The sequence below is a fragment of the Perissodus microlepis genome, chromosome 7, assembly GCF_051167445.1.
Source record: "Perissodus microlepis isolate ML-2025 ecotype Zambia chromosome 7, ASM5116744v1, whole genome shotgun sequence".
In the NCBI taxonomy this organism is placed as follows: domain Eukaryota; kingdom Metazoa; phylum Chordata; class Actinopteri; order Cichliformes; family Cichlidae; genus Perissodus; species Perissodus microlepis.
Genome location: NC_140467.1, coordinates 11,163,424 through 11,189,240, shown reverse-complemented (window position 1 = coordinate 11,189,240; position 25,817 = coordinate 11,163,424). Strand labels below are relative to the sequence as shown.

At 41.2% G+C, this 25,817-nt stretch overlaps 2 protein-coding genes across 2 annotated transcripts; one reads left to right on the top strand and one right to left on the bottom strand.

Annotated features, from left to right (window-relative positions):
• Positions 1 to 5,878: 5,878 nt before the first annotated feature.
• st8sia2 (ST8 alpha-N-acetyl-neuraminide alpha-2,8-sialyltransferase 2) lies at positions 5,879 to 22,346 on the top strand. The gene is made up of 6 exons (XM_084933365.1): positions 5,879 to 6,371; positions 7,825 to 7,881; positions 10,426 to 10,566; positions 10,661 to 10,918; positions 13,298 to 13,591; positions 17,418 to 22,346. Exons 1-6 carry the CDS (start codon positions 6,274 to 6,276, stop codon positions 17,728 to 17,730), a joined length of 1,161 nt encoding a protein of 386 aa, XP_084789491.1. The 5' UTR covers positions 5,879 to 6,273; the 3' UTR covers positions 17,731 to 22,346.
• A 314-nt stretch (positions 22,347 to 22,660) lies between these two features.
• fam174b (family with sequence similarity 174 member B) lies at positions 22,661 to 25,017 on the bottom strand. The gene is made up of 3 exons (XM_084933366.1): positions 24,370 to 25,017; positions 23,547 to 23,678; positions 22,661 to 22,774 (listed from the first exon to the last, which is right to left on the bottom strand). The coding sequence occupies exons 1-3, from the start codon at positions 24,648 to 24,650 to the stop codon at positions 22,771 to 22,773; spliced, it is 417 nt and encodes a 138-aa protein (XP_084789492.1). The 5' UTR covers positions 24,651 to 25,017; the 3' UTR covers positions 22,661 to 22,770.
• Positions 25,018 to 25,817: the final 800 nt, after the last annotated feature.

Genomic DNA, 25,817 nt, shown 5'->3' with positions numbered 1-25,817 from the left:
TCGCTTCTATGCAGTTATTGAGGTTAGGTTAATTGGTGATTCTAAATTACCCATAGGTGTGTATGTGACTGTGAGGTCTGTGTTAGCCCTGCATCAGCGTGCCTGGAGCCTCTCGCCCTGTGGTAGCTGGGATAGGCTCCAGTGCTCCACACTACCCTGCCAAGGATAAGCAGAAGAAAATAGATGAATGGATCTTATGACACAGGTAAAGCACGTATAGAGGCATCAAGGTACTATTCCCTCATCTCCTTACCAGAGATGGGCAGTAACGCGTTACTGTAATCCGATTACTTTTTTCAAGTAACGAGTAAAGTAAGGGATTACTATTGCAAAAACGGTAATTAGATTACCGTTACTTTCCCGTAGGAACGCTGCGTTACTGCGTTACTAAAACCGTGATTTTTTTTGCGAGAATGTCTCATGACAGTGACGTAAGCGAGTGCCACATTTGTGACAACAGCTGTGTGCAGATCAACAATGGATAATATATCGAGTGCGGAGAGAGTATGAGCATGCAGCGTTTAAAGCGTGGAAGTACTGACCTTATTTTGAGTTTGATTCCATAAAAAGTGACAAAAACATTAGCATCCGTTGTGCGTGGGAAGAAAACCTCTTTTTACAGCGAAAAAAACCCCCCTAAACTTCCAAGCAAGCTCCGAGTGCGCAACGACGTAATGGGAAATTCACAGAGAAACTCGCGGATTCTTCCACTGAGCGCTGCGGCACACCTGCACCAGGGTAAACCTCCGCCTACCCGACTCCTGCTTTACAGGTGAAAATAGAGCAAAAGGACCGCTAGTCTTTGACTTTATTTATTTTCTGCTGTGTTTTACTTGCATCTATTTGAAAGAGTGAGTGTAAACACACACAAAAAAATTATTTTATGTGCTGGAATGTGCAGGAAATAGGTTTAAATATTAAACAAATTTCTTCCAGTCAGAGAATGTTGCATATAATTAAATTTTTGCTTGATGCATAAAGTTAAAAGATTAAAACTAATAAAACAAATTTTAAAAAGAGACTTTTCCATTTGATTACATTTTGTATGATGGATTATGCAGAAAAAGTAGAATTGGGCTGAAAGATCTATCGCTTTATCATCTATTCAGGTTGTAAATCGTGTTTTTAAAAAGTAACTAAGTAACTAAGTAACTAAGTAATTAATTACTTTTGAAAATAAGTAATCAGTAAAGTAACGGGATTACTTTTTTGGTCAAGTAATCAGTAATTAGTTACTGATTACTTTTTTCAAGTAACTTGACCAACACTGCTCCTTACTCTTATCAAATTTAAGAAAATACAGTCTGCTGGAGCAGTTATGTTATGATATGTTATGTCACAGATCTCACTGATCTTACATGCAAAATTAATGACCTCCTCATATTTGTTGCTTCTGAAAACGACGTCTCATAATTACAATGACACCTCAGCACTTGCAAATGTGGCTATAATGCGCTTTAAAAAATGAGGGCGCAGTGTATTTCTGCCTGTCTTTGAGCGAGTGTCGTTGTCAGGTGGTTGTAAAGTCTAATAATAGCTCAATGACACTCCTGAACAAGACACACACACACAGAAAGAAAGAGAAAAAGCTTGTGCATGACAGCAGCAGTATCAGTATCACTGCATCTGTCTCAACAGCCTCTGATATTCACCTCACTCCTGATACTCGTCACAACAAAGATGCACAAAATACAACAACTGCGATTCCCCGGGAAGGTGTCCTTGTTGAAAGGCAGAGCAAAAACAAAACAAACAAAAAAAAAAAGCCAACAACAACAACAAGAATCCACCAGCAGGAAACAGACGCTGCTGCAGGCAAGAGTTTTCTCTCTTAGTCAAGAAGTGTCAATTAGCCTAATGGCTGCTTTTGTAAGACAAAGCGTTACACAACAGCTCGAGTGGAGAAAATAAAGCAGTAAATCCTCTCTGGGGTGCCTCGACTTGCATCCTTCTCAAATTGCTGATACACGTTCAGTGACTGTTAATCTGATAGAGTGACTGGATTCAGCCTGCTCTCATTTGGATTTTCATCCCAGAGTGTAAATGCGACATACATGTTCCACTAAACACACTGAGAGTGAACTGTGAATTAGCACTGGATGTAAAACCAGACATCATATGTGTAAATATCATTATGAGTCATTATGCACAATCTCAGGGCTCCAGCTGCACTTTTCATTTTATGTAAATTAGACCTTTATTCATGTCTGTGAATCGCAATCGTGTAGAAAATGTATGCCTGGAATATGAAAACAGATAGCACTTTCCCTTTAGATTTGCTTTGACTGCATAATCCCTAATTTACTTTCATTATATATCAACTAACTAACTAGCTAAAGACTGACTGAGGGCGAAAATGATGCTAATGATAGGAAATGTATAATGGAGGGGTAACACATTTTAATAAATGACTTTTAATTACAAAGGAATGAAGTATCGATGGCGACTATTCAAACGTTTGTACTTATGAAGAAACTCATCTGCTAAAGGAACGGCAAGAAAATAAAAACGCAAACATGCTCAGTTAGCATTTTGGGATAAACATAAATATATTCAAAGGAAAAATCTTGGCACAGCATAACAGTAATGCAGGGATGCATGATAAGATTCATTTCTTTTCCAAGATCAGCACTCTAATTATTTTATGCCCGAAAAGTGCTGGAATTCCCTGAGCAAAGCAAAATAATTGAGAAAATTTTAAAAATGTGTTTGGAAATCACAGAACAGTCCAACATTTATGAGTCTGTGAAGCCGGGAGGGAAAAGTTCAGGGAGGGAGGGAGGGAGGGAAGGAAGGAAGGAAGGAAGGAAGGAAGGAAGAAAGAAAGAAAGGAGGCTGAATTGCTTTCATCTCAGCCATCCTCCCAGTCAATAAAAGCAAAAGGTCATCTTTTACAAAAACAGGATGAAGTGCCGATAATAGTTGCTTTAAAAATGCTTTGTTTAAGGGGCAGAGTTGTATTCAGAACCTAATTCAAAGCACAAACATGTCGATAGTTAAGCCTTAACAGAAAAATGAACTCTGTGGCTGATTATTATGTATATCGTTAACACTTTACACTGCAGCTCAAAAGTTTGTGGAGGGGATAGAGACGTTTTTTCTTTAGCTAATGGTCCTTTTTTTCCCTTCCAGTGAATGATTTGTGTGCTCATATAATGACTGAATCTTTTGTGGTTAACTGAAATATCCCCGCTGCTCACAAACACACACACACGGTGTTGTGATCTCAGCCAGCGGCTGCACAGCCTCTCTTCTGGTGCCGTGTACAAGCAGACAGGTTGATAAAACATGGAGGAGCCAGTAGGAAAGAGAATGGGGGAGGTTTTTGATATTTTTTTTCCTGATTTTAACATCAGCAGAAGATTTTTCCTGAAATTGTCTGACAACCAAGAAAAATGTGAAAACTGCTGTCAGAACTTTATGTTACAAGGGTTTTAGTTTGCAAATGAGTCTTGTTCTGAGATGGACAGTATGACTTCAAAACAAAGGTTTGTGTGACATGTTTTCAACGTGAGTTGAATTCCAGGGGTGATTAAATTAAAATAAATTCCCCGGCACGATCAGGTGGCGCGTTTACCTGCACGTCTGCACTTGCTTCCCCAAACAAATGACACAAAAGCAGCCTGACGTCGAATAGAGCTGTCGATTTGTTACAATCTGACTCTTGCATTAAATTCAAGCAAACACAAAAAGATGACAAAAGACTAAATCGTGCCTGGAGGCGCGTTGACTAAGCAGGAAGAAATTTAAATGGTGAAAGATGAGGATGATTATTTGAAAGAAAAATGCATTTTACTCCAGTAAAAGTCAGCAGGCATTCCCCCCAAAAAAGTTGCAACTCGGTGTGTTAGATTCACACAATAAAGGAAAAGAAGTGTTTCAAACTCAGAGTTTCCTGGGGTTGGACGTCCAAAGCCCCAGCTAAACCCCAGGTCACACCTAATGATTAACAGAATGCTTCATCCTAAATCCTAAATCTTTTCTGATTTTAATGAAGTATCTACACAGTCACACAAAAGCCAAACCATCCCTTCCACACTGTAAAAATGCAGTGTTTTATCTATAGCTACAAGCGAAAGGAAAAAAAACTCCTTCCAGTTCTTTTTGTGGATTTGAAATCCCATTAACGAGTTATATAGTTAGCTAGTCAAGCGTCTACACCTATGTTTGAATATCAAATTGTAGTCCCAACATGCTCCTCAGTGTAGAAAGTATAGTTCACAATGCCTGATGACAACTTCAGTTTTTGACAGTTTTCCAAAATTAAAATGTTCTAATTTTTTTGAACAACACTTCTCTGATGAGTGTCAGAGGAAAGTGTCTCTGAGGGGCGTTTTGATAGCACAAACAAGACTGCATAAGTGATAACACAAAGCACACTACTCCAGTCGCTCACAATTTGCTTAAACAAGTTGCTGGAAACACTCCTCACTCCATATTGACAGGACAGCATCACACAGTAGCTGCAGATTTGTTGGATGTACATGGATGATGCTGGTGTCCCGTTCCACTACATCCCAAATGCTCTGTTAGATTGAGATCTGGTGTCTGTGGAGTCCATTTGAGCACAGTGAACTCACAGCTATGTTCTAGTTTGATGTGATTTGAGCTTTGGGACATCTTTTTGTGACACTTTGGTCATCCATGGCACTCAGGTAGGCTGCGGTGTTTAAACAATGCTCAGTTGGTACTAAGACACTGAAAATGTGCCAACGCCAGCAGCAGCAGCAGCAGCAGCAGACGTGTGGGCTTCTGCCACACATCTGCTTCAGAGATGCTCTTCTGCTATTTTTTTGTAGCAGCCCTGTAATGTGAACTGTTTCTAATCAATTTCACTTTTAGATATAAGATATTGTATAAGACAAAAAGAAAACGTGTCTATAAGACAAAAGCAAATTATGCTTTATTTTTACAATGCAGTGTATTTTATTTTTACTTGTGTGTAATCTTTGCTGTTTGTGAGGTAATAGCTTTGATTTCTTACATATTTGGCCCATTTATAAAGTGCAGTGGAGAGAAATGACTGCTGAAATGATCAACACTCACTGAATCGACTAAAAACTGACAATACGCTGCTTTTTCCTGCAGACTCACAACCAGTGAAGTACAAGTTTAGTTGTTAACAACAGACTGTCTTTTATGCACTTGACAGACCTCCTTCCACCCTTGTGCCCTTCATACTATTTGTTGAAATTTGCCAAACAGGGTGCACTCAAATGCTACTGTGACGCAGATAGATGTGGGATCCGTTTTGGCTTCTTTTTCTTATTGGATGTGTGAACATTTTCAGTGACATCGCTGTCCACTGACTCACTGCTGCAAGGCTATTTACAGTTGTTTTTGATTTGATAGAAGATTTTTTTCAATTGCCACTCCGGTCTGGTGGTAAAGAGAAGATGTGCCGCATCTCCTTTCCAAAGATGTGCATTTCACTCTTGTTACTGACAAAATTTGGGATTCATTTTTAAGTGGAAATGTGAAGAAAAAAGATAGATATAGGGCTCCCTGCTGCTCTAAACAAACTAATGACTAAAGCTTACCATGAAATGCACACAAGTAGTTTCCAACAGTGGTGAACATGGCTACAGAAAGATGTTTGACCTTTATTTTGATAACGTGGGTTTTCAGACCGCACATGCCTGCTTGAATACTGCACTCAGATGATTCATGCATGCCTGATTTTTTCTCTTTTTCTTTTCCTTTTTTAACCACTTGCCTCATACACCTGTGCAAGCTGGCTCCACACTGCTGCAGTCTCTCACCTCTCCTCACTCCGTGCGCCAGCAACACCTGGAGCAGCAACCTGGAGAGTGAGATCAAACCGGCTGAGTGGATGGTGGATGTGGAGTGGGCGGGTGGGGGGGAGTGAAGATGGGAGAGTTTGGCCCCTGCGCCTTTAAGACTGCATGTGGTCCACATCTCGCTGCTCCCATGGCAGGCTCTGTAGGTGCACGCGTTCAAAGTTTGACTGGGGAATAGAGGGAAGAGCGGAGACGGCAGCAGCAGCGGCGGCGGCAGCAGCAGCAGCATCGCCCCGTCGGGAAACAGAAACACACACAACTGAACATCTGAGAAGAGAGAGAGGAGAGAGGAAGGACCGCAGCTCGCCGGGGAGTGTCCGACTCTGGCGAAAAGAACAAAGGCACAGATGACTGAGCGGATTTTCGCTTTCTAAATGGAAAACACAAGGAGGTTCATTTAAGTCAGTGTTCGCTAAACGGAGGGACTCCCCCCGGCCCCCCCGGCGGCTGCAGCCTCCCCCCCCTCTCAGCCATGCCGCTTGTATTCCGCACACTGTTGTTCGGCTTTGTAACGCTGCTGGTTGTGCTTTTGATAATCGATGATATTGCAGAAGTGGAGGAAGAAACTGCGTAAGTATCCCGCCGTGATTTATCCACGCAGTGTGTGTGTGTGTGTGTGTGTGAGAGAGAGAGAGAGGGAGAGGGAGAGAGAGATGATGCCCATTGTTTTCTTACCCAGCAGGTTATTTCCTTCAGGCTTTCTCAGAAGATTTGAGGTGCGATGTGTGATGTGAGGGGAGGGAAAAGGGGGCTGACTGAGTGGAATAAACGAGTTTATTTGAATTGAAATGAAGTTCGGAGTTTGGGGTGCCGGAGTGTGCGCGGTTTGTTTTCTACATTTGTAACACTTGGGTGCAGCAGGAGCAGCTGTTCCTACAGCAGCCCGCCTGCCTGGGTCTCCAAGGATTAGGCTATTTGTCTTGCAGCAGGCTGCATGCGGGATAGGATACATTTACACTATAAGAGAGAGGGGGGAGAGAAAGAGAGAAGGGGGAAGCGTGTGTGTGTGTGTAAGAGAGACAAAAGGGGTGAAGGGGCAAAAGAACGACAAAAAAGAGGGTCTCCTCTATATATTTTTCTTCTTTTCATTTTCAGAGTTTGAAATGTTGCCGCAGGATTCCTCCAAGTCACACACTTGCGTTTGACTTGCAAGAAGATCCATTCTTAATTTAGCATGAAAAACATGCAGGCTCCAAAAAAGAAAAGAAAAAAAAAATCCAACCAGACCTCAGCAGGGCTACATCCTCCTCTGCTTCTCTTCATAATCATCACATAGATGTAAAGACGTCCTGTTACCTGAATGGCAAAAAAAAAAAAACAACAACCAAAAAACAAAAACTCACCTTTAAAGAAAAAAAATCTACGTCTCTATGCAGCTTTTGTCTTCTTGCATTTCTCCCCTTTGAGCAAGAACATTTTGTTTTGAAAGCAATTACCCGGCTGTGGCTCACATTGTAATGAGGTCACATTGGTTTGTGATTTGCCGTGGGAGAAGCACCAGAACCAATTCCACTCCTGCATAAAATTCAGGCTAATATGATTATAACAATATATTTAAAGGCCACCGGGATTGTAAAACAAATGAAAGGAGCCCCAGTAGCACTCCGGTGTTTCACTTCTTCATTCCTATATTTAAAGTCGGCTATTAGATGTGACCAAGGTCACGATTGCAAAATTGCCTGAAGCTTAACAATCTGAATGCATATACAGTATATTTACTGTAAATGCATTTTGCCTGATGCATTCAACACCCTTGTAAAGCGATCGCTCTTTTCCCCCATGAAAAGAAAATCTTCTTTTCAGTATAATGGGGCCCCATTAAGGCCACATTTCCCCTCATTACATCAGCAAATGGGTCCACAGTGGAGTTCTCTAAAAATGCCTTGATGTGTGCTTTTCACCTTTATTCTGTCTTGTAAGAGTGATGTACAGTACGCCTGCTGCTGGATACAGCTCAGTGTAAGAATCTACACCGCAGTAAGTGATTCATAATTCAATCTAAACCTTTTTTTTCCCCACTCAGAAATATTGGACATTCAAAGAAGATGAACTTGCACCGGCTCATCCCCAAACCACACAGGTCTGAAATCTTATCTACTCAGACACACACAAACACACACACACACACACACAGCTGTAGAACACCAGTGGGTAGCTAAATGGCCTCTCTGGGTAATTTTCGCTTGCTATTGGTCACTGAATCCTTTACAGCTATGATGCCACAGTGAGTCAGTCACAGTGAGCGTCTCATTAGTCTTTGTTAAGGCGAGACACAGCCGCTATAAATACCCATCAAAGTATGTGTGTGTATGTGCGTTTGTGTGGTATCCATGTGACAATGCAAACATCTGCCATGTGAGCAAAGCTGGATTTAACTTTAGGGAAACTGCAGTATTTCGCAGAACATCACTTTACTGCATCTAAGTTATTGTTCATGTCAAGGAGGTCCTTTTTCGGAGCAGTGGCTGAATGAATCAGATACTTAAGTAGAAGTAATATTATCTGTACCTACATATAGCCTGCCGCAAGTCCTTAAGAATCAGAAGCAGTATTTGTGCTCACCAGACACTTCATATTAGGTACACCTTTTTAGCATTGGGTTGGACCACTCTCTTGCTTCAAGAGTGACTTAATTCTTTGTAGCACAGATTCAGCAACATGCTGGAAACATTCCTCAGAGATTTTGGTCCATATTGACTTGATCACATATTAGCTGGAGACTTGTCAGCTGCACATCAATGTTGCGAATCTCCTGTTCCTGCAAAGGTGCTGTATTGGATTGGGATTGAGTGACTGCGGGGGCTGTGTGTATACAGTGAACTCACTGACATGTTCACAAAAACAGTTTGAGATGATTTGAGCTTTGTGATGTGTTGCGTTATCTTGCTGGAAGCAGTCATCAACAGATGGGTCCAGTGTGGTTGTAAAGGGATTCACATGCTTACCAACAATACTCAGCCATTAGTATTGCTGGTACATATTAGTCCAGAGTATGCCAAGATATAATCCCCCACACCATTTCGCCACCGCTGGCTGCCTGAACCATCGATACAAGGCAGGATTGATCCATGTTTTCGTGTTGTTCATGCCAAATTCTGACCCTACCGTCCAAATGTCGAAGCAAATCAAGACTCATCACACCAGACAACGTTTTCCCAGTTTTCTGTTGAGTCCATGTGAACTGTAGCTTCAGTTTTCTGTTATTGGCTGAGAGGAGTCCCACAGGTGTGGTCTTCTGCTGCCATAGCACATCAATTTTAAGGTTCAACATGTTTAATATTCAGAGATGCTCTTGTTTGTACCTTGCTTTTAGAGGTGGTGATTTGATTTACTTTTTTCAGCTGGGAGCAGAGAGGAAGGCAACAGACCATTGTCCTTTGTCCTTTGACCTTTGACATCAACAATGCTTTTTCACTTTTTTGGGGTGGCTGTAGCTCAGGTGGCAGAGCAGGCCAGCCACTAATCAGAAGGTCGGTGGTTCGATCCCAGGCTGCCTCCTGGCTGCATGCTAAATATCCTTGGGCAAGATGCTAACCCCATGTTTGCTTACTGGTGGTGGTCAGAGGGCCTGGTAGCGCCAGTGTCCGGCAGCCTCGCCTCTGCCAGTGTGTGAATGACTGAATGTAGTGTAAAGCACTTTGGGGTCCTTAGGGACTAAGTAAAGTGCTATACAAATGTGGGCTACTTACCATTTGGACCATTCTCTATAAACCGTAAGGGTGGTTGCATGGGAAAATCCTAGTATATCAGCAGAATCTGAAATACTCAGATCCCATCTGGCACCAACAACTATGCTTTTTTTCAAAATAACTTAAATTACATTTTTTTCTCATTCTGATGTTCAGTTTGAACTTCAGCAGGGTGTCTTGTCTGGGTGCCTAAATGGATACCATGTGATTGGCTGTTTAGATATTTGCATTAATGAGAAGTTGAACAGGTGTCCCTATCAAAATGGCCAGTGATAGAGCAGCCCCATCAGATGTCATGTTCCAGTTCAAATTTTCATCTTAAGTTGGACCTATCTTACTTTTCCTCATTTTCTGGGCTTACTGATGGTAGATGCTCCTATTAAAAATGGCAAAATTTTCAAATAATGGAGAATGGGAATAACTAAAAATGCCATATGTGAAAAATTCAGGCTTCAGTGTACTAAAAAAATTCACTTTCATATGTTATTTCCTACTACTGGCTCCGTATTAGGTCACAAAGAGGGGATAGCCCTAATCGGCAATCTGCTGTTTAAACCTTCTGTTTGCAAGTGGCAACCAATCAGAAATAAGTTGGGTTAAAGGAAGAGGAAGTGAAACTAAATTTCACACATAGAAGATGAACCAAGGGACTGGAAAAGAGCAAAGCTGGTAATAAACAAAGCATGGAGTCATTTGTTAAATCTAGTTTTCTTGTACCGTAACTCTACCTTGGTACACTCAGATTCACATATTTTTCTCGGTTACATTCTGTACAGCATCTCTGTTTTTAGTCTGTTAGGAGAAGGAAAAGCTTGATATAACAGCCTTTAGATTTAGAAATGAATGGGGCAAATTCTAACAATACATGGAGGAGATAACAGGGATAATTTTTTTTGGACTGTGTGTTGGTAACACAACTTTTTCTTGTCATTTAGAAAAGCTGCAGTACACGTAAACCCCACTGCTTTGACAACAGCAAGCGCGGACACATATCGTCACCGTCCAATCTACAATAACACTGCCAAACACTCGTCAAACAGCTGGACTTTCAATAAGACCCTCTCCCACCTCATCAGGTATTTTTATCGCCCTTCACAATTATCTCCACAAGGTTTTACACTTCGCTGTAGACGGGCGGTCATAATTGGTGCATATTTTCTCTTTTCACAGGAAAAACATTCTGAGATTCCTCGACCCGGAGAGAGACATCTCGATTCTGAAGGGCACGCTGAAACCGGGAGATATCATCCACTATGTTTTTGATCGCCACAGTACCACAAACATCTCAGAAAATCTCTACCGTCTCTTGCCAACCGTATCCCCCATGAAAAACCAGCATTACAGGCGCTGTGCCATCGTGGGCAACTCCGGGATCCTTCTGAACAGCAGCTGTGGGCCTGAGATCGACTCTCATGACTTTGTTATCAGGTAACATGGGTGATTTAAGTCTTAGAAGCCTTTTGCTTGAAATAAATCCTAAAACACAGTAGTTAAAATGGACTATAATTGAAATAGATTGGTGCATTAAGTTTTAGGCTTGTCTTATCTCCTGCACTGAGTGTATAATTCATATTAGTATGATAATCGATAGCTGGTGGCCACACGGCTGGAAATATTTTAAGTGCGCATTTGAAAAAACCTGTCAAAGCTTCTCTGATGGCTTAAATTTGGGAACCAACTGTCAAGCTGAGAGCTGTTAGATGAACGATTATACATGAAATTGACATTTTGAACAGCCTTTGCATCCAGCGGTAAGACGTTGTGCTTTTCAGAGAAACACCAGTGTTCTCCTGGGCCCTGCTCTCATTTAGCAGAGCGCACTGTTTGCGAAGCCATCGGCCAGGTCTGTTTGTGTTTGGGTGCAAGCTCGCGAGTCCCTGAGTGGGTTATGTATCACCATTCATACCTGCCACCAGAGGTAAAGGAAAAAAAAGCCTGTCGAGGCTGTATTATATTTGGCAGATGGAAAAAAAAAAGAAAAGTGTTCTGGTTTAAATTATCTTTGGAGTTAGGCATGATCCAACCTGCACCCTCTCAGAAATCAGTGTTGGTAGAATTAAAGCAGCACTTCACTGCGCTGGTTGATCGATAGCTCAAAGTCTGTTGTATGCCTATCTGTCTTGGATCTTGATGAGAAGAGGTCATGATTTCTAGACTCCCTCAGCATCATGATAATGCCAGGCGATGGCAGTAATGGTCGGCTGAAGTCACAGAACAGGAAATGTGTCATTTTGAGAAGCGGAGGAATTTGCTTCTGTGCTCACATATCCGATCGGCAGATAATGTTGCAGCTAAATATAGTTCCCTGCCCTTCGCTCGGTTCCCACAAAGTAGGTTGACAGCGTTCGGGGTACATAGATTGCTTCAGCTCATCATGCACCATCTGTTCTTTGCAGTGGGTACATTAGCTGCTGTGGACAGCGACAGCAACCATTAAGATGTAAAACACAACACCCCAGAACGGAGAACACCCACACAGATAAAAGATCCAGGGTTCATTTCCTCAAATGAATTATTAAATTTTTTTTAAAAAAAAATCAAATCTGTGGCAATTAAAGTTTTAACTCCAAAGCCTGCTGAAGTTTTAGCAAATTTGGCAAATGTGATTCACTTTATAATTACGGTTTAAAAAATAGATTATGAAAGAGATAGCATGGCGCTGGCGGCACCTGACCAGTCACAAAAAGGGAGCAATTAAATAAACACGAGGCTTACAGAACAAAATCATTTTTGTTTAATTAAAAATTGCCTTATGAGGCTTTGATGTATTTATTTATTGAGATTCTGAATTTCTACAAGACTGTGATTTCAAGAGGTTCTGTGTTTTTATAATACCTGTACTGATTTTACTAAATCATGCCTCTGACACATTCCCTCCATACAACTATAATTAATAAAGACTAAATCTAAGACTGAAACTAAATGGAAACAAGCAAAGTCACAGTGGATACTAAGTGAAACAACTGAATTTAAAAAGATAAGCAAAAGCTGGGACAGGCAGCTCTAGATAAACTATGGCTTTTATATAAAACTTGTCATTAATCTTTAGTTAAGAGTCACTGCACTGAATTTTGATTCTTTTTACACTGATGTTTCAGATGATGAAAGTTTGACTGAAAGTAAAGAAGTCCTGGTAATTTATCATTGAAAATATGAACGAACCCCGCAGATCTGAAGTGCTCAGACTAAACAAACACTGTAATCAGTGTGTAGATAAGAGAATAAAAACGTATTAACAACAAGGCCTCCTGATGTCTCCTCCCCGCCTACAGAATGGAGATGTTTCGCTGTGAGGATAATTACCAGCTTTGTGTTTTTCTGACATTTACTTTCAGGCGGAGACTAACATCAATGAAGAAAATGCCACCCTGCTTTCCTGCTGAATTTCACCTTTACTTCTGCTCTGTTTCACTCTTCAGACTTTGGGTGGTGGGGGGGAAACAGGTGGTTGATAAATTACGTGGAAAAAATAAACGAATAAACAAAAGTTTCTTGTCAAGGTTTCACGATGAGATGATCGAACAGCTTCCACGATTGCTGGCTTAATGTAACCCGTCAGTTATCCACCTGTGTTTCATTAATCAGAACCACATAGGGAGTTGAAAGTTACTTAAAAGTTGCCTTCATAGAGGATATCAGAGCTTTAACTGTAACATAAAGGTGGAAAGTTTTGACTTTCTTTACTTTTGTATACTTGTAAAAGCCTTACACATCATTAGCGAACCATATATTTGATTCATTTGCGTAAATTCTAGGTGTTTAATAGAGTATTTTCCCATGTTAAAACTGAACGCTCTTTGCTTTAAGGTGTAACCTGGCACCGGTGGAGGAATACTTTCAGGACGTGGGATGGCGGACCAACTTGGTGACCATGAACCCGTCAGTAGTGCAGCGAGCCTTCCAGGACCTGGTCACCAATGAGTGGAAGGAGCGCTTCTTACGGCGTCTTCGAAGCCTCAGCGGCAGCGTGTTGTGGATCCCAGCCTTCATGGCCAAGGGGGGAGAGGAGCGCGTGGAGTGGGCACTGCGTCTCATCCTGCTTCACACCGTAGACATACGCACCGCCTTTCCATCGCTGCGCCTTCTCCATGCCGTCAGAGGGTAAGATGCTCAAGCACAGACTTATAAGAACACCTGTGAGCAGCACACTCAAAGGGGCTGACGAAGCCTAATCTGCAGCCCGGGTGGCTATTTTTAAGCACAGCTGATCACCGGGGCAGTCGGTGAGATAAAGCTACTCTGCCTTTCTCCACTCAAGGGCCCACCTATCAAATTTACCTAAAAGGGAAACTGTTATGCTCATTTTTCAGCCCTATAGTTTTATTCTGGGTCTCTGACTGAGTAGCTTTGCATGACTCACAGTTCCAAGAATGACTTATTTTGGTTAAACGTCCCTCCCCAATGTGCAGCCTTTAGTTGATCTTCTATTTGTAACAAGCCATTTTAGCTCACTTCTGCCTCCATTTAAGCCAACTTACTGCTGAAACTGTCAGTGCTTTTGTCTTTGGGAAAGCCAAATTGAGTATTATTTTGGACAATAACTTCTTTCTAATAATTTGAGGACTCTCGGTCTGTCCGTCCATCTGTTCTCCAACTGTTCTTTCAATCCACTTCAAATTTTGCAGGGGTATTAGTGGGGCCCCTGGCTGAGTGCAGTGCCCAGTTTGACGCCATTTGAATGAATGGCTCACAAGATTTTGACTAAAAGAGTGACAGCTGTGCTGTGCCGTTATCATTCTGTGCTTCACTTTTGCCTCTCAGCCATAAGTTTAGGGTCACAGCTAACTGCCAAACACTAACCTGAACCTAATTCTAATTTTAACCCTAAGCTTAGTCTTAACCCTCAAAAAGGGCCTTGAAATTTGAAAGCATGACAGAAAAGTGCCAACTTTTAAAAAATGTAATTAAAAAATAATCTCACGAAGACAGCTGAACAAGTATGAACGACATTTCTTTGTTTACACTTTTATCTCGTTGTATGTGTTTGCTTTCCTGAAACGGTCTGTCTGTTCTGCACAGGGCTGTTTTAAACAGGCACCATCGCACTCATTTGTTCGGTTGCTGTCTCCTTTTATAGCTGTCCTCTTTTCAAGTCTGCAGCTTTAGGATAGCCTGCTTGTGACACATTTATGGGACACTTGTAAATTGTGGAAACTCGGGAAAAAAGAGAGGAAAAGAAATGGGTTTCTTTTTCCCAAAATGAGCACTGAGACAAAAAAATAAGGAAAATATAAAATAGGCCCACTTTATATATAAAATACCAATTTAACCCTGGATATAATGTGATGGGGTCAATTTGTGCTTTCTTTCACATGGGCAGATGTTGATTCAGCTCTAGTCTTGTCTGATGTCATGTCAGGTAAGAAGCATTTAGCTTAGTGTGAATATCTTGAGGAAAGGAAAAGTACTAGCCTGGTCTCTTTGGCTCAAGTTGAATGTTTGCATATGCTGCTTAGTTCTGTCCAACAGTGCTGAAACCGCACAATGCTGAATGCTTGCTTTGAGGGGAGGGTGCATGAGAGGATTCAGTACAAGTCCACAAGGACACGCACGGTGTTTAAGTCCATCTCCTTGTGCACACTTTCCACTAAAGCTGCTTGAGCACAGAGGGAAGTTAAAAATTCTCTAGAAATTGAGTGCTGTGTCTGCCCACCATGCTTGGGAAAGGCTTTTCCATAGTGCTTAGCACGCATGGTAATCAACATGGTGCAGCAGACCAGTCTTTAAGCAGCTGCTGTACTTCACAGCAAAGATACCGTGGCTAAAAAGTGTGAGAGTCACCCAGCGTTTCGTAATCATCCACAGGAGCTCTGTGTGGTTTGATTAGATGGTCCTGCCCAGTTACAGCTGGGAGAGGTTAACCTGCATCATCACTCCAAAATATCATCCTCATGGTGAAATCAAAAGAAAAGTCACGGGGTCAGAGGTGGTGCTGGACCAAAATATAATATGACATTTCCATTGAGTCACAGCGCTCCCACCATTTGACTCTATCTTGGTTAAAAAAAAAAGCAGGGAGCAGCGAGTCCTGCACCCGACACCGTGACATTGCCAGGCAACCAGGAGAGATGCTGCATTAAAAAGCTGTGTGGACTGACCTCATGGTGTTCATAAAGTCAATCTTTTGACTTGATTCTCTGCAAGAAAGCAAATACACACATTTCACAATTCAGCGTCACGCTGAGGCTTCACTGATGAGGCGAAGTCAAAATCTCGGTGATCACATGTTCCCGTCGGCTCTTTAGCCTGATTTATACGAGCTTGTGAAAAGATCAGTTTGCCTAATTATTTGCAAATGTTGTTGATTTGTTCCCTCTGCTGCTTTTTCCGGAGCTCCTGAGTAGCTCAGATAATAGGAAAAGCTGCTGCGCTGTGGTTTAATGTGTTGTTTAGTGCATTTGGTTAATCATGTTATAAATTCCATTTATTATCATTACTGTTATCTTTTTTTATTTAATAGCTTGTCAGTGATTTTTTTTTAAGAAGTCCTCTTTACACTTATGTCAAATGTCCTAAAGTGCATTTGGACATTTATAAAAATCCCTCTCTGCTATTGTTTGTGTGTCCTCGCCTCTGTTATCATTAGCACACTCTGCCCTGGTTCTTTCCTGCCTCGTTAAAAGCCTAACAACCACCGCTGGTCGGTGACCAAATTATGCGATTTGCTATGCTCCAACTCACTCTCGGTATTGCAAAGAGGTACAACCAGCCATGATTTTTCTTGTTTACAGACCGTAAGAAACAGTCTTTGCCCTAAATCGATAGTCGTGCCTGATAAATGCTCCCCTGACCTTTCCTCGGAAAAGCTGAACTTTAAATCGTGGTAGTTTGCAGTAGAGAATAAATCTTATGTGCTCATATTCACCGCAACCAAATCTTAAATCTCACCTCGGATGATGCCACTGGTAATTAAACCCTGTTCTCCTGCCCACTGTTTGTCCTGCACGGCTCATGAGCTGATTAGAGTGGGAGGTTACTGCTGCTGCATCTCAACACGAGCTTCCACATTAACTATAGAGGGTGTTAGAGGAGAGGCTGTTGTGGCCTCAAGGCTGGGCAAATGGGCCAGTGACTGGAAAGGAAAATGAAGCTGATGCAAGCGAACGTGTGACCATCTGTCCCCGAAGCTGCTCCCAAGGGGAGCGTGTGGCACGTCACTGTCACAGGAGCTGCTAGTCACCTCAGGTAGAGAAAATAGTCGTGCAGAGCAGCTGTAGCGTCTGCAGCTTTTGTTAAAAAGGCTCACGCAGTGAAAAGAACATACAGTCTGTGCTGCTCAGCAACACTCTGCAAAAAAATAAAACATAAAAAAATCGTCCGCCTAAATATTTTTGATTTCATGTCAAATTCAGCAGCCAGGAGTTACTGCAGTTCTGCAACTGCAGTGAAAAAATCCAACTCTCGACAGATAGAAGTAATTTTCTTTCCCCTGTAGATGCTACCAGCCTTGTGCTTAACAATAGAACTGCAATAATTGTAAACCACTGTTTTTAAAAGGGTCACAAAATTAAAAATCCCATTTCCTACAGCTTCAACCAATCACCAGTGGAAAACTCAAAGGTAAAAAAGAGAGAGAGGGAAGAAAGCAGCAAGTTATCACATTTGAAAGACTGAAATTATTAAACCAACTGACCTACAGAAGACTTTAGGAATATGCGAGACAGTTGTGAGGCCAGTGTGTTGTTGTTTACATCAGAAAGGTGTCGGTCAAACTCTCTATTTTTGCTTGTGTCACACAGGATTCAACTCCTCCTCTTACTGAAGGAGAAAAGTGGCTCTTCCCAGTGAATGCAGAGCTCACTGTGTACCCAGAAAAGAGTTATGGACACCTTAATTGCTCATCCTTTTGTTCTGGTTCTGTCCGAGTGTCTCCTGTTTTGTCCCTGAATGTCTTATCTTACAGCTCTGTCTCTGTCTGCATCTGCAGGTACTGGCTGACGAACAACGTCCACATCAAACGTCCGACCACTGGCCTCCTCATGTACACAATGGCCACTCGCTTCTGCGAGGAGATCCACCTTTACGGCTTTTGGCCCTTTTCGCTCGACCCGCAAGGCAAACCGGTTAAATACCACTACTACGACACCCTCAAATATGAGTACACCTCCAGCTCGAGTCCTCACACCATGCCTTTGGAGTTCAGGACCCTGAGCACGTTGCACAGACAGGGGGCGCTACGGCTCCACACTGGGGTTTGTGGCATCCAGCAGAGACCACAGAAAGATCTCCAGCGCAAATAGCAGAAGGTTCTGCGGCAAGCAGACTTGAATACGAGCAGTTTTTCTCGTTGCTAGCACTTTTATGAGACTTGAATTAACTTATTTTCAACAGCTGGAATGAACAATTTTTCTATTTCAAGCTCAAAGAGTGACCAACTCCACCCTCAGGCCTGAGGTCTCTCCACAAGCACATCTTTTTTTTTTTTTTTTTGCGTGTCTGTATGTGTGTTGATTAAATAAATTAATGAATATAATTTCATTTTTATATTCTAAATTAAAAGTAGCTGACATCCCACAAGTGTTAAAAGTTAATAAGGCTGGCTCTGAAATTCATATTCCAACTTTGTGATGATAAGACTCAATTTAGGGGTGTTTTGTGAGCTGTTAAATTACTAGTTTGCTTGTTGAGCCACGAGATGGAAGCACTTAATAATCAGGAAGAATGATGATAGAGGAAAAAAGGGGACCAACATTTCTTTTTAAAACACTTTGAAGTGGAATCTCTTAAACGCTTTCTATGACATAACCTTACTTTAATGTTAGAAGGTTAATAACAAGCAAAAACTCAAACCTCGAATAAACCAGAGCCACCGTCTAATAAAGTCAGGTTACCTTGAGAACCAAATCAAGAAAGGAAGGCGTGAGCATAATGGAGGAGTGTAGCAGCTGTTCACATACGAATGTTTACTTAGACTTTGCCAACGGTAAACCCACTATGTAAACTTTCCTCAAAGAGCACCAGCCCTGTTTCCTCACCGGAGGGCGAGACGGTAGCTGGATGTTTGTAGTAAGAAGAGGTTTACTTTTTGAGATCAATGTATTCGTTGGCTTCCTTACAAACCTGGGAACAAGCAAGCTCCATGATGTGCTTTTAAATTAACATTAAGTTGCAATCAGCAGCTATTTCAGTGAAATATCACTGAGAGGACCCCGAGCTGGACATCTGTATGCCTTTATTTATGTGGAGCAAGGGTTCTCAAGGTTTTTATGACCAATGTAGGGAGAGGAGGTCTGTACACATCACAAACACTGGAAATGTGTGTGACGTGTCTGTTATTTGTGTTTTTAATTGACTTTTTGCGACATTTAATATGTTCAGTGTTGCATTTCTTGACACCAGCTATATATGTCAGTGGTAGAAAGGTTTAGTCTGCTATAATGGCTGTAACACAGATATGTGCTGCTACACTCACTGGCCACTTTGTTAGGCACAGCTGTTCAACTGGTTGTTAATGCAAATATCTCATCAACCAATCAGGAGGCAGCAGTGCATTGCAGTGTGGTCAAGATGACCTGCTTAGGTTTGAACTGAGCATCAGAATAGGGAAGAAAGGTGATTTAAGTGACTCTGAATGTGTCAGACAGGCTGGTCTGAGTATTTCAGAATCTGCTGATCTGCTCGGATTTTCCCACACAACCATCTGTAGGGTTTACAGAGAATGGCCCGATAAAGAGAGGAGCTCACTGGATCGTGAGCAGCAGTTCTTTGGGTGGAAATGCCTTGTTGATGTCAGAGGTCAGAGGAGCATGGCTAGACTGCTTTAAGCTGACTCAAATTATTGTTACAACCCAGGTATGCAGAAGAGCTTCTCTGAACACACAACACGTTGCACCTTGAAGCAGACGGGGCACAGCGACAGGAGACCACATCGGGTGGTCGTGGAATGTTTCCAGCACATATCCCATAAAGCATTAAGGCAGCTTACTAGCAAGGTAACCTAATGAAGTGGCCAGTGAGTGTAAAGGATAGTTTGATGTGTGGATTAGTTAAATATAAACTAGTGCATTTCTTTCTTTGTTGCCCTGAAAGACCTCGTAACATGTTACCAAGAGCTGCTACGGGCTCACAGGTCACACTTTAAGAAATACGGAGGTAGAGTGATGTGTTCATTTTTCTTGTAGAGCATGTTTGGAATTAGTATTAAACCAATATAATAGTTTGATACATAGTATTGTGCCTATAATAAATCAATTCCACCAGTCCCTAAGTGGACCATCCCCATGCCCAGACTCTATAAAAGGTTTTATTCGGCTGTGAGTTCTTTAACCTAGTTATCAATTTAAAATAAAAACAGAGTATGCAAAAAACGTCTCGTCGTAGGCCTCTGGTCAGGATAGAAACTTCTTTCTATGTACATTTTAAGGCCAGTAGTAGACTGGCTTTTCAAACGGGAACATCTTAACACAAGATTAAATTATATTTTTGTACTTCGAGGATCCACCTCATCAAAAGGGGTTTTGTTTTGGGCTTTTTCTTTCTTTTTTTTTTTTTTCTTTTTTTTTTTTGGAGTTATCTCGATGTTGAGATTTTGGCCAAGAAGCTCTGGGTATTTTTCTGTAACAATATGCCTCTGTTATAGAAAATTAAAGGAAGCATTTGAAATATTCCGAGAGCTCCATAGCTAAACAAATAGCCTCTCATGCGCTCTCAGCCATGTGATTTGTCCACAAAAAGTGTTGTTTTGACAGGATGCGCCTGTTGACTTGCATGTTGGCCTTATTACGCCGCCAATTAAGTTAAGAATAGACATGAAAGTTGTACTAGAGACGTCAGCAGTCTGAAGCAATGAAAGGTTTATTTGTGTGAGCTTGTCTGACTTTGGCAAAAATAGAAACGGTTTGTGACCAACGCTATTAAGTTAATTAACCCAGAATGTGGAGTTTGCCACAGATGAGAAAAACTTTCTCACACATGTTCCCTGCTCTGAAGATTGTACAGTTTTTATCTTGCTTCCCCCCCACACACCCTGTTAACATCTGTTTAATGTGCAAATTACAGCAAACTAATACTCGCTTTTGCATGTTTGTCTTGTGTTAATGGATACAGTTTGAGCATATTCCAGTCTTTTTGTTCGTTTTTATGATCCTCAGTGTGACTCACTGATGCTTAACGTGTGCATTTATGACAACGTGAATGTACTTTTCTGTGGCAAAAAATACACAAAATTTTTCCTTGACGCTTCAAAGGAAGCGGGTTTATTTCAGTGGTTTTTCAAATAAATGGAAACTGAGGAAACAGACAGGGCTACACGCACATCTGTGTCAGAAACCAAGCAGGGGCTTGTTTACTATAAACTTTTAAAACAGTTCCACTTGTAATTTTTTTTTTCTTTTTTGTTTTTGGGTAAAATGCGGAATCATGGAAATTAGTTTCACCGCTACAGCTTTAATTTCTCTTTACGAGCGACCGTCTGCAGCAGATGATTCGGTGAAGTTTTTCCATGATTTCACACAACTCCAGACAAGAAAAAGAAAATAAACAAACTTTGACAAAGGTTGGCATCTTTGTCTGAGCAGGCACAAACACATTGATCTGCAGCTTTCTGCGCAAACAGTTAAAGACACGGGACAGGAGAGAAAAAGTGGAAAACAGTAAATAACAGCAGCCAGCTTGAGGAATATTACAGAACATCATATTTTAAAAAAAAATACAGTATGTTTACAAGTTTGATTCACATATGATTCAATGAATGATTCTGTCAAGACAATAAACACATCCAGCTTTACCCAAAATGCCAAAAACACTTTATTTCAGACAGGCGTGGGGAGAGAAAGAAAACGATAAATTGATTGTGCAAGTTTGGTCACGGCAGTCTTTTTATTTTCTTATTAAACCGAGGATGGAGGTCACTTGGAAACAGCTGCACCTGCAGGCCACAGTGCACTATCAGATAACAGTTTGGATTAAAAGAGAAGGTCACAGACGGCAACCGCGCGACCGTGTGCTGCAGAAAAGCTCATCTGTGTCTGTTCTGCCTCGCTCCTCAAACAATGTAATTATCGTTATTGGGCAGACGGAGACGTGAGCGTCTTGTGATCTCCTCTGCTTTTCCTTTCATTCACTTTGAATAAAACTTTAGATAGATAATCGTAATTTAATTTTGTTTTAATATGAGTTTTTAATATAGTGGTTTAGTATTTATAAAAAGTAACAATCACTTTTCCCCAAATGTCAAAAGCGACCTTTAATACAATCATAGCCCAGGAAAATTTCTTCTTTTATGAGAAGAAGTCAGTTAGCCATTAGTGGATATTACAGTGAGGGACTTTAATTTGTTAGCTCGTATAAAGAATATCAAATTTGGGGATATTTTTAAAGCGAGTAACTGGACTTTGACCCTGAAAAGTCAAACTTTAACTTGGCCTTGAAAATAAGATACTGGGCGCATGTTAATCACTGTGGCGGCATGACCGCAGTCTCCACAGGCAGCGCCGATCCTGCTCAGCGGTTCCTTTTTTAAGGATTAAGCGTGTTTCAGCACACTCGATAACAGCAGATTCACATTCATAGCAAACTGGTATATACTCCATAAATATGACACAAAGTCTTTGCGCTTCGAGTCAAATCTGATAACCTTAAAGGTCAACGTCAGCTGTGATAGCAGCGAAACAGGAATGTCTGAAAGAACACACGGTAAAAAAAAAATATATATATATATGTAGCGTACGCTCACTCCTGACCAGAAAGCCTTTAACAGTATATACGCACAACAAAGTGGTTAGTACATATAGGTAATATTTGGTTTTGGTTAAAAAATATTAATTACATTTTACAGTTGAAGAAAGTACTCTTGGTAAATGACTACTTTACGCATTAGGCGATGATCTGTAGTGACCACCATGTATTTATTTAGTTATTTAAAGTGTGATTAACCCTGGATTACGGACATATATGAGAAAAGAAAATATCACTTCTGAGTGATAAAGTGATTTGGAAACGACTCAACTGCAGACCGAGGATTCCTGAAAGACTTTTGGAGCCTCCTTATCTCTAACATTAGAAATGACCTGGGAGATTATTTGGCTCACGTGATAGAAGCTTTAGCAAAGCAGCGAACAGTGATGTCAAAACACTATTTAACCACAGATACAAGCCATGCACAGACAGCGACAGCATTAAGTTGCTGATATGGTAAGACTTGGAAATGCGCACACACACACATACACCCCCCCCCCCCCCCCCCCCCCCCAAAAAAAAAAAAAAGTACAGGAAATCACTTCTACTTGTCCCGGGCCAAGTGGGAGTCATCAGCTCAAACACGCTGACGTCCACGCCGGTATTCACCTGCAAAGCAGAAACTTAGAGTTACTTAACGAGCACACAGTGAGGAGGAAGTGTGTTTGCCCGTCAAGAGTCCTGTCTGACTTGGAAGTCAGGAATGTCAACTAAACAAGGCGTCCCTTTGAGGAAGTGACTGTGTGAACAATGGAAAGCACGGAAGGGTGAGACCTAAAGTCAACAGTGCATTAGAATTAAAGTAGTCTTTCCTTAAAGTAGTGTGTTTCTTTAGGATGACCAAAGCTGGTCAGACACACAGTTTTTAATCAAGCTTTGTACTTAAAAAAAAATAATTTCCGGGACGGCTGGTAAATTTGCCGTTGTGCAAAATTTCACAGTCAAAACCAAAGTGCAATCTGCTTTGCATAAGCAAATCAGGGTTTCAGCATTTTATGGCTGTAATAGTAAAGATTAAGGCGCCCGAGGAAAACGTATCAGTGTTTTAAAATCTACATTAACCTTACGTTTGCTGTGTAAGAGCTAAACCTGTACAAAGAAACTTATGATCTGTCTTCAAGGCCATCATTTTTAGTACTCATGGCACTTTGCTTCTCATGGTCAGCATCTCATCCACATCTACATTTTCTCTTCTGATACACGTAGAACATTCTCAGTGTCATGAGGCTCTCATGTTTTCTTTCTTATCTGCTTATGTGACCAGTAAAAATTGAAGAAAAGGAGTTTTTCCTCTGGTTCTGCTTGGAATATGATGAATGTAACATAATGAACTTGTCATTGCTTAAGTGATCCAAAAGAAATAAAAACAAAACAAACCAACCTGTATTTGACATCGAAAAGGGTTGAGTCATCCTCTTCATCGTTTTCTTCATTGAGAGGCGCCATCTCGACGCGCTCTGCAGGTGTAGTGATAATATCATACTTCCGAGTCTTCCTGATTCTTCTGCCAGATCTGCGAGAAAAGACAACCGTCACACATGAGGCGAGCAAGAGAATTAAAACTTTGCCTTTTGGATCACAAAGCCTACAACCTGAAGTTGTAATCTTCCTTTAGTTATGCCATATGGAGTGTGTTAAAGTGCTCAGACTGACCCAAAAAGTGGGGCAACTATTATTTCAAAATGGTGATAATCAGTTGCTTAAGTAAGCGCCAACCTCCCAAAGAAGTTCCAGTTTATTCAATCTTACACTGTTTTTATTTACATCAACTTCTTAAATGCTAGGGACTAAAAAAAACCCTCACTGATTAATTAGAAATATGATCAACAGTCTGACTGCAAAGGAAAATAGCAACTAGCAGAATTAGATCTGACCTGGATGAGCCCGAAAATAAACTGTGCAATCAGAGAAATGTAAACAGAGTAACAATGTAGCCTACTTCACTAGATTCAAGGCTTACAGGCACATAAAACGACTACATAAGGCAGTATGACGTTAAACTTATCAGTGCCTGTTGATTTTCATCTTACGGGGATGTAAGATGAAAATCAACAGGCCCAGACCCTTCTCCATCACATCACAGGGGGACAAAACAACCACACGCAAATGTATAAACAATCCTGCTCTCATAATGTCTGCATGACTTTTACAGCTTCACAACCGTTGCAACGATTGATTTGTTTTTTCTGCGCCAACCTGCCTACCTGACCACTTTGATGACCAGGCACGTGATGAGAGCAGCTGTTAACACGCAGATGAAAATAACAATGTTTTTCAGGGTCGGAAGATACGTCATTAGAGATGAAATCCGGGATCCCACGGCAGCATCCGTGGCATTGTTAGTCAGTGAATCTTGACTGATGACGGATGATGATGATGATGTTGAATTTAAGTGCGTCGCAGATGAAGGAGTGAGCAGTAGTTCGCCGCTGACCCCCCAAAGAGCCGCGGCAATAAAGGTTAAGGCCAGGTTATGTGCCACCATTGTCCTGAAATAATAAAAACGCAAGCGGGATACTGCCCGTAGTTTCTCCCGAAATAGATGAGAGGCGACAGCAGCTGTCACATTATAGAGAATCCGCTTATCGGTGTCAGATTTGGTTGTTTACACAATAAAGCCAGAGGGAGAGGTGCGCAGACATTTCTCTACACGTCCAAGCTGTCCTCAAAGCTGCGCTTCCCCCGTCGTAACTTGCATTTGATCCCAAAACGTGTTCCTCTCGAGGGGAGCTACAGCGATCCCTTCCTGACTGTACGAGGACTTCGCGCAGAGAAGGGGATTATCCGCCTCCGGAAGAGCTCTGCAGGCTGACCCGCTGTTCCCGGTGCTGAAGAAGAGCATTATGTGGGCTTGTGCTGCGTTCAAGCTAATCGTGTAATTTCAACAACTTCGTGCGATTGGGGGAAAAATTATGCTGGCAACTTTAGTTTGACCTGTTAGTAGCTTACCTTAATAAAAAATAAATTAAAAAAAAAGCTCATAAAATACAAGAGACATATAACAGAAATGCGCAGGTCCAATTTCATGGATTTCCTTTCAACACGGCTCATATTTTGAATTATTAGAAGTTATTAGAAGTGTGGATGAGACTTTCCTTAGCTGACAGAAACAACGCCTGGTGTGGTTTTATGTTGCTGTGGCCCATCTACTTCACAGTTCAAGATACTGGCTACTGATGTCGTTTCAGTGTTAATAGATAACAGCTTTTAAATGTATTTAATTTTTAGAAAATGGTCATTTTTAGTCATCAGCCTTTAAAGAGCTATTGAAGGAAATTAAAAAACAGTTTATTCTGACCCATCCAAAGCTACTTTTCTTGGCATTTTACAGTGTTTTCATTTATTTATATGTGATTTTAGAACAACATATGAATTTCTGTTCATGTGTACGCGTTTATGGCTCCATGAAATGTGGTTTTCATTGTTACCAGACCACCTGCACACAAACAGTTAAATATGGTGGGTTAAACATTTATGTCCAAGTTTAAGCAAAAACACATACCATAATTTCTTCACAGTGAAATTGTCCTGATAGCTGTAATCAAAATTCAACATTATGTATGTAGTATAAAAATGAATCTAAGAATAAATGCAATCTCAACTTGTCTGCAGGTATGTAGTCAACGTAAAGTCCTGGACAATTTTACTTTAT

Excerpts from the sequence above, each read along its gene's own strand:
- st8sia2 (XM_084933365.1), top strand. The coding sequence starts at position 6,274 with ATGCCGCTTGTATTCCGCACACTGTTGTTCGGCTTTGTAACGCTGCTG. Across the intron at positions 6,372-7,824 it reads GAAGTGGAGGAAGAAACTGC|AAATATTGGACATTCAAAGA; the intron begins GTAAGTATCCCG and ends TTCCCCACTCAG. Across the intron at positions 7,882-10,425 it reads CTCATCCCCAAACCACACAG|AAAAGCTGCAGTACACGTAA; the intron begins GTCTGAAATCTT and ends CTTGTCATTTAG.
- fam174b (XM_084933366.1), bottom strand. The coding sequence starts at position 24,650 with ATGGTGGCACATAACCTGGCCTTAACCTTTATTGCCGCGGCTCTTTGG. Across the intron at positions 23,679-24,369 it reads CTGGTCATCAAAGTGGTCAG|ATCTGGCAGAAGAATCAGGA; the intron begins GTAGGCAGGTTG and ends CTTTTCTCGCAG.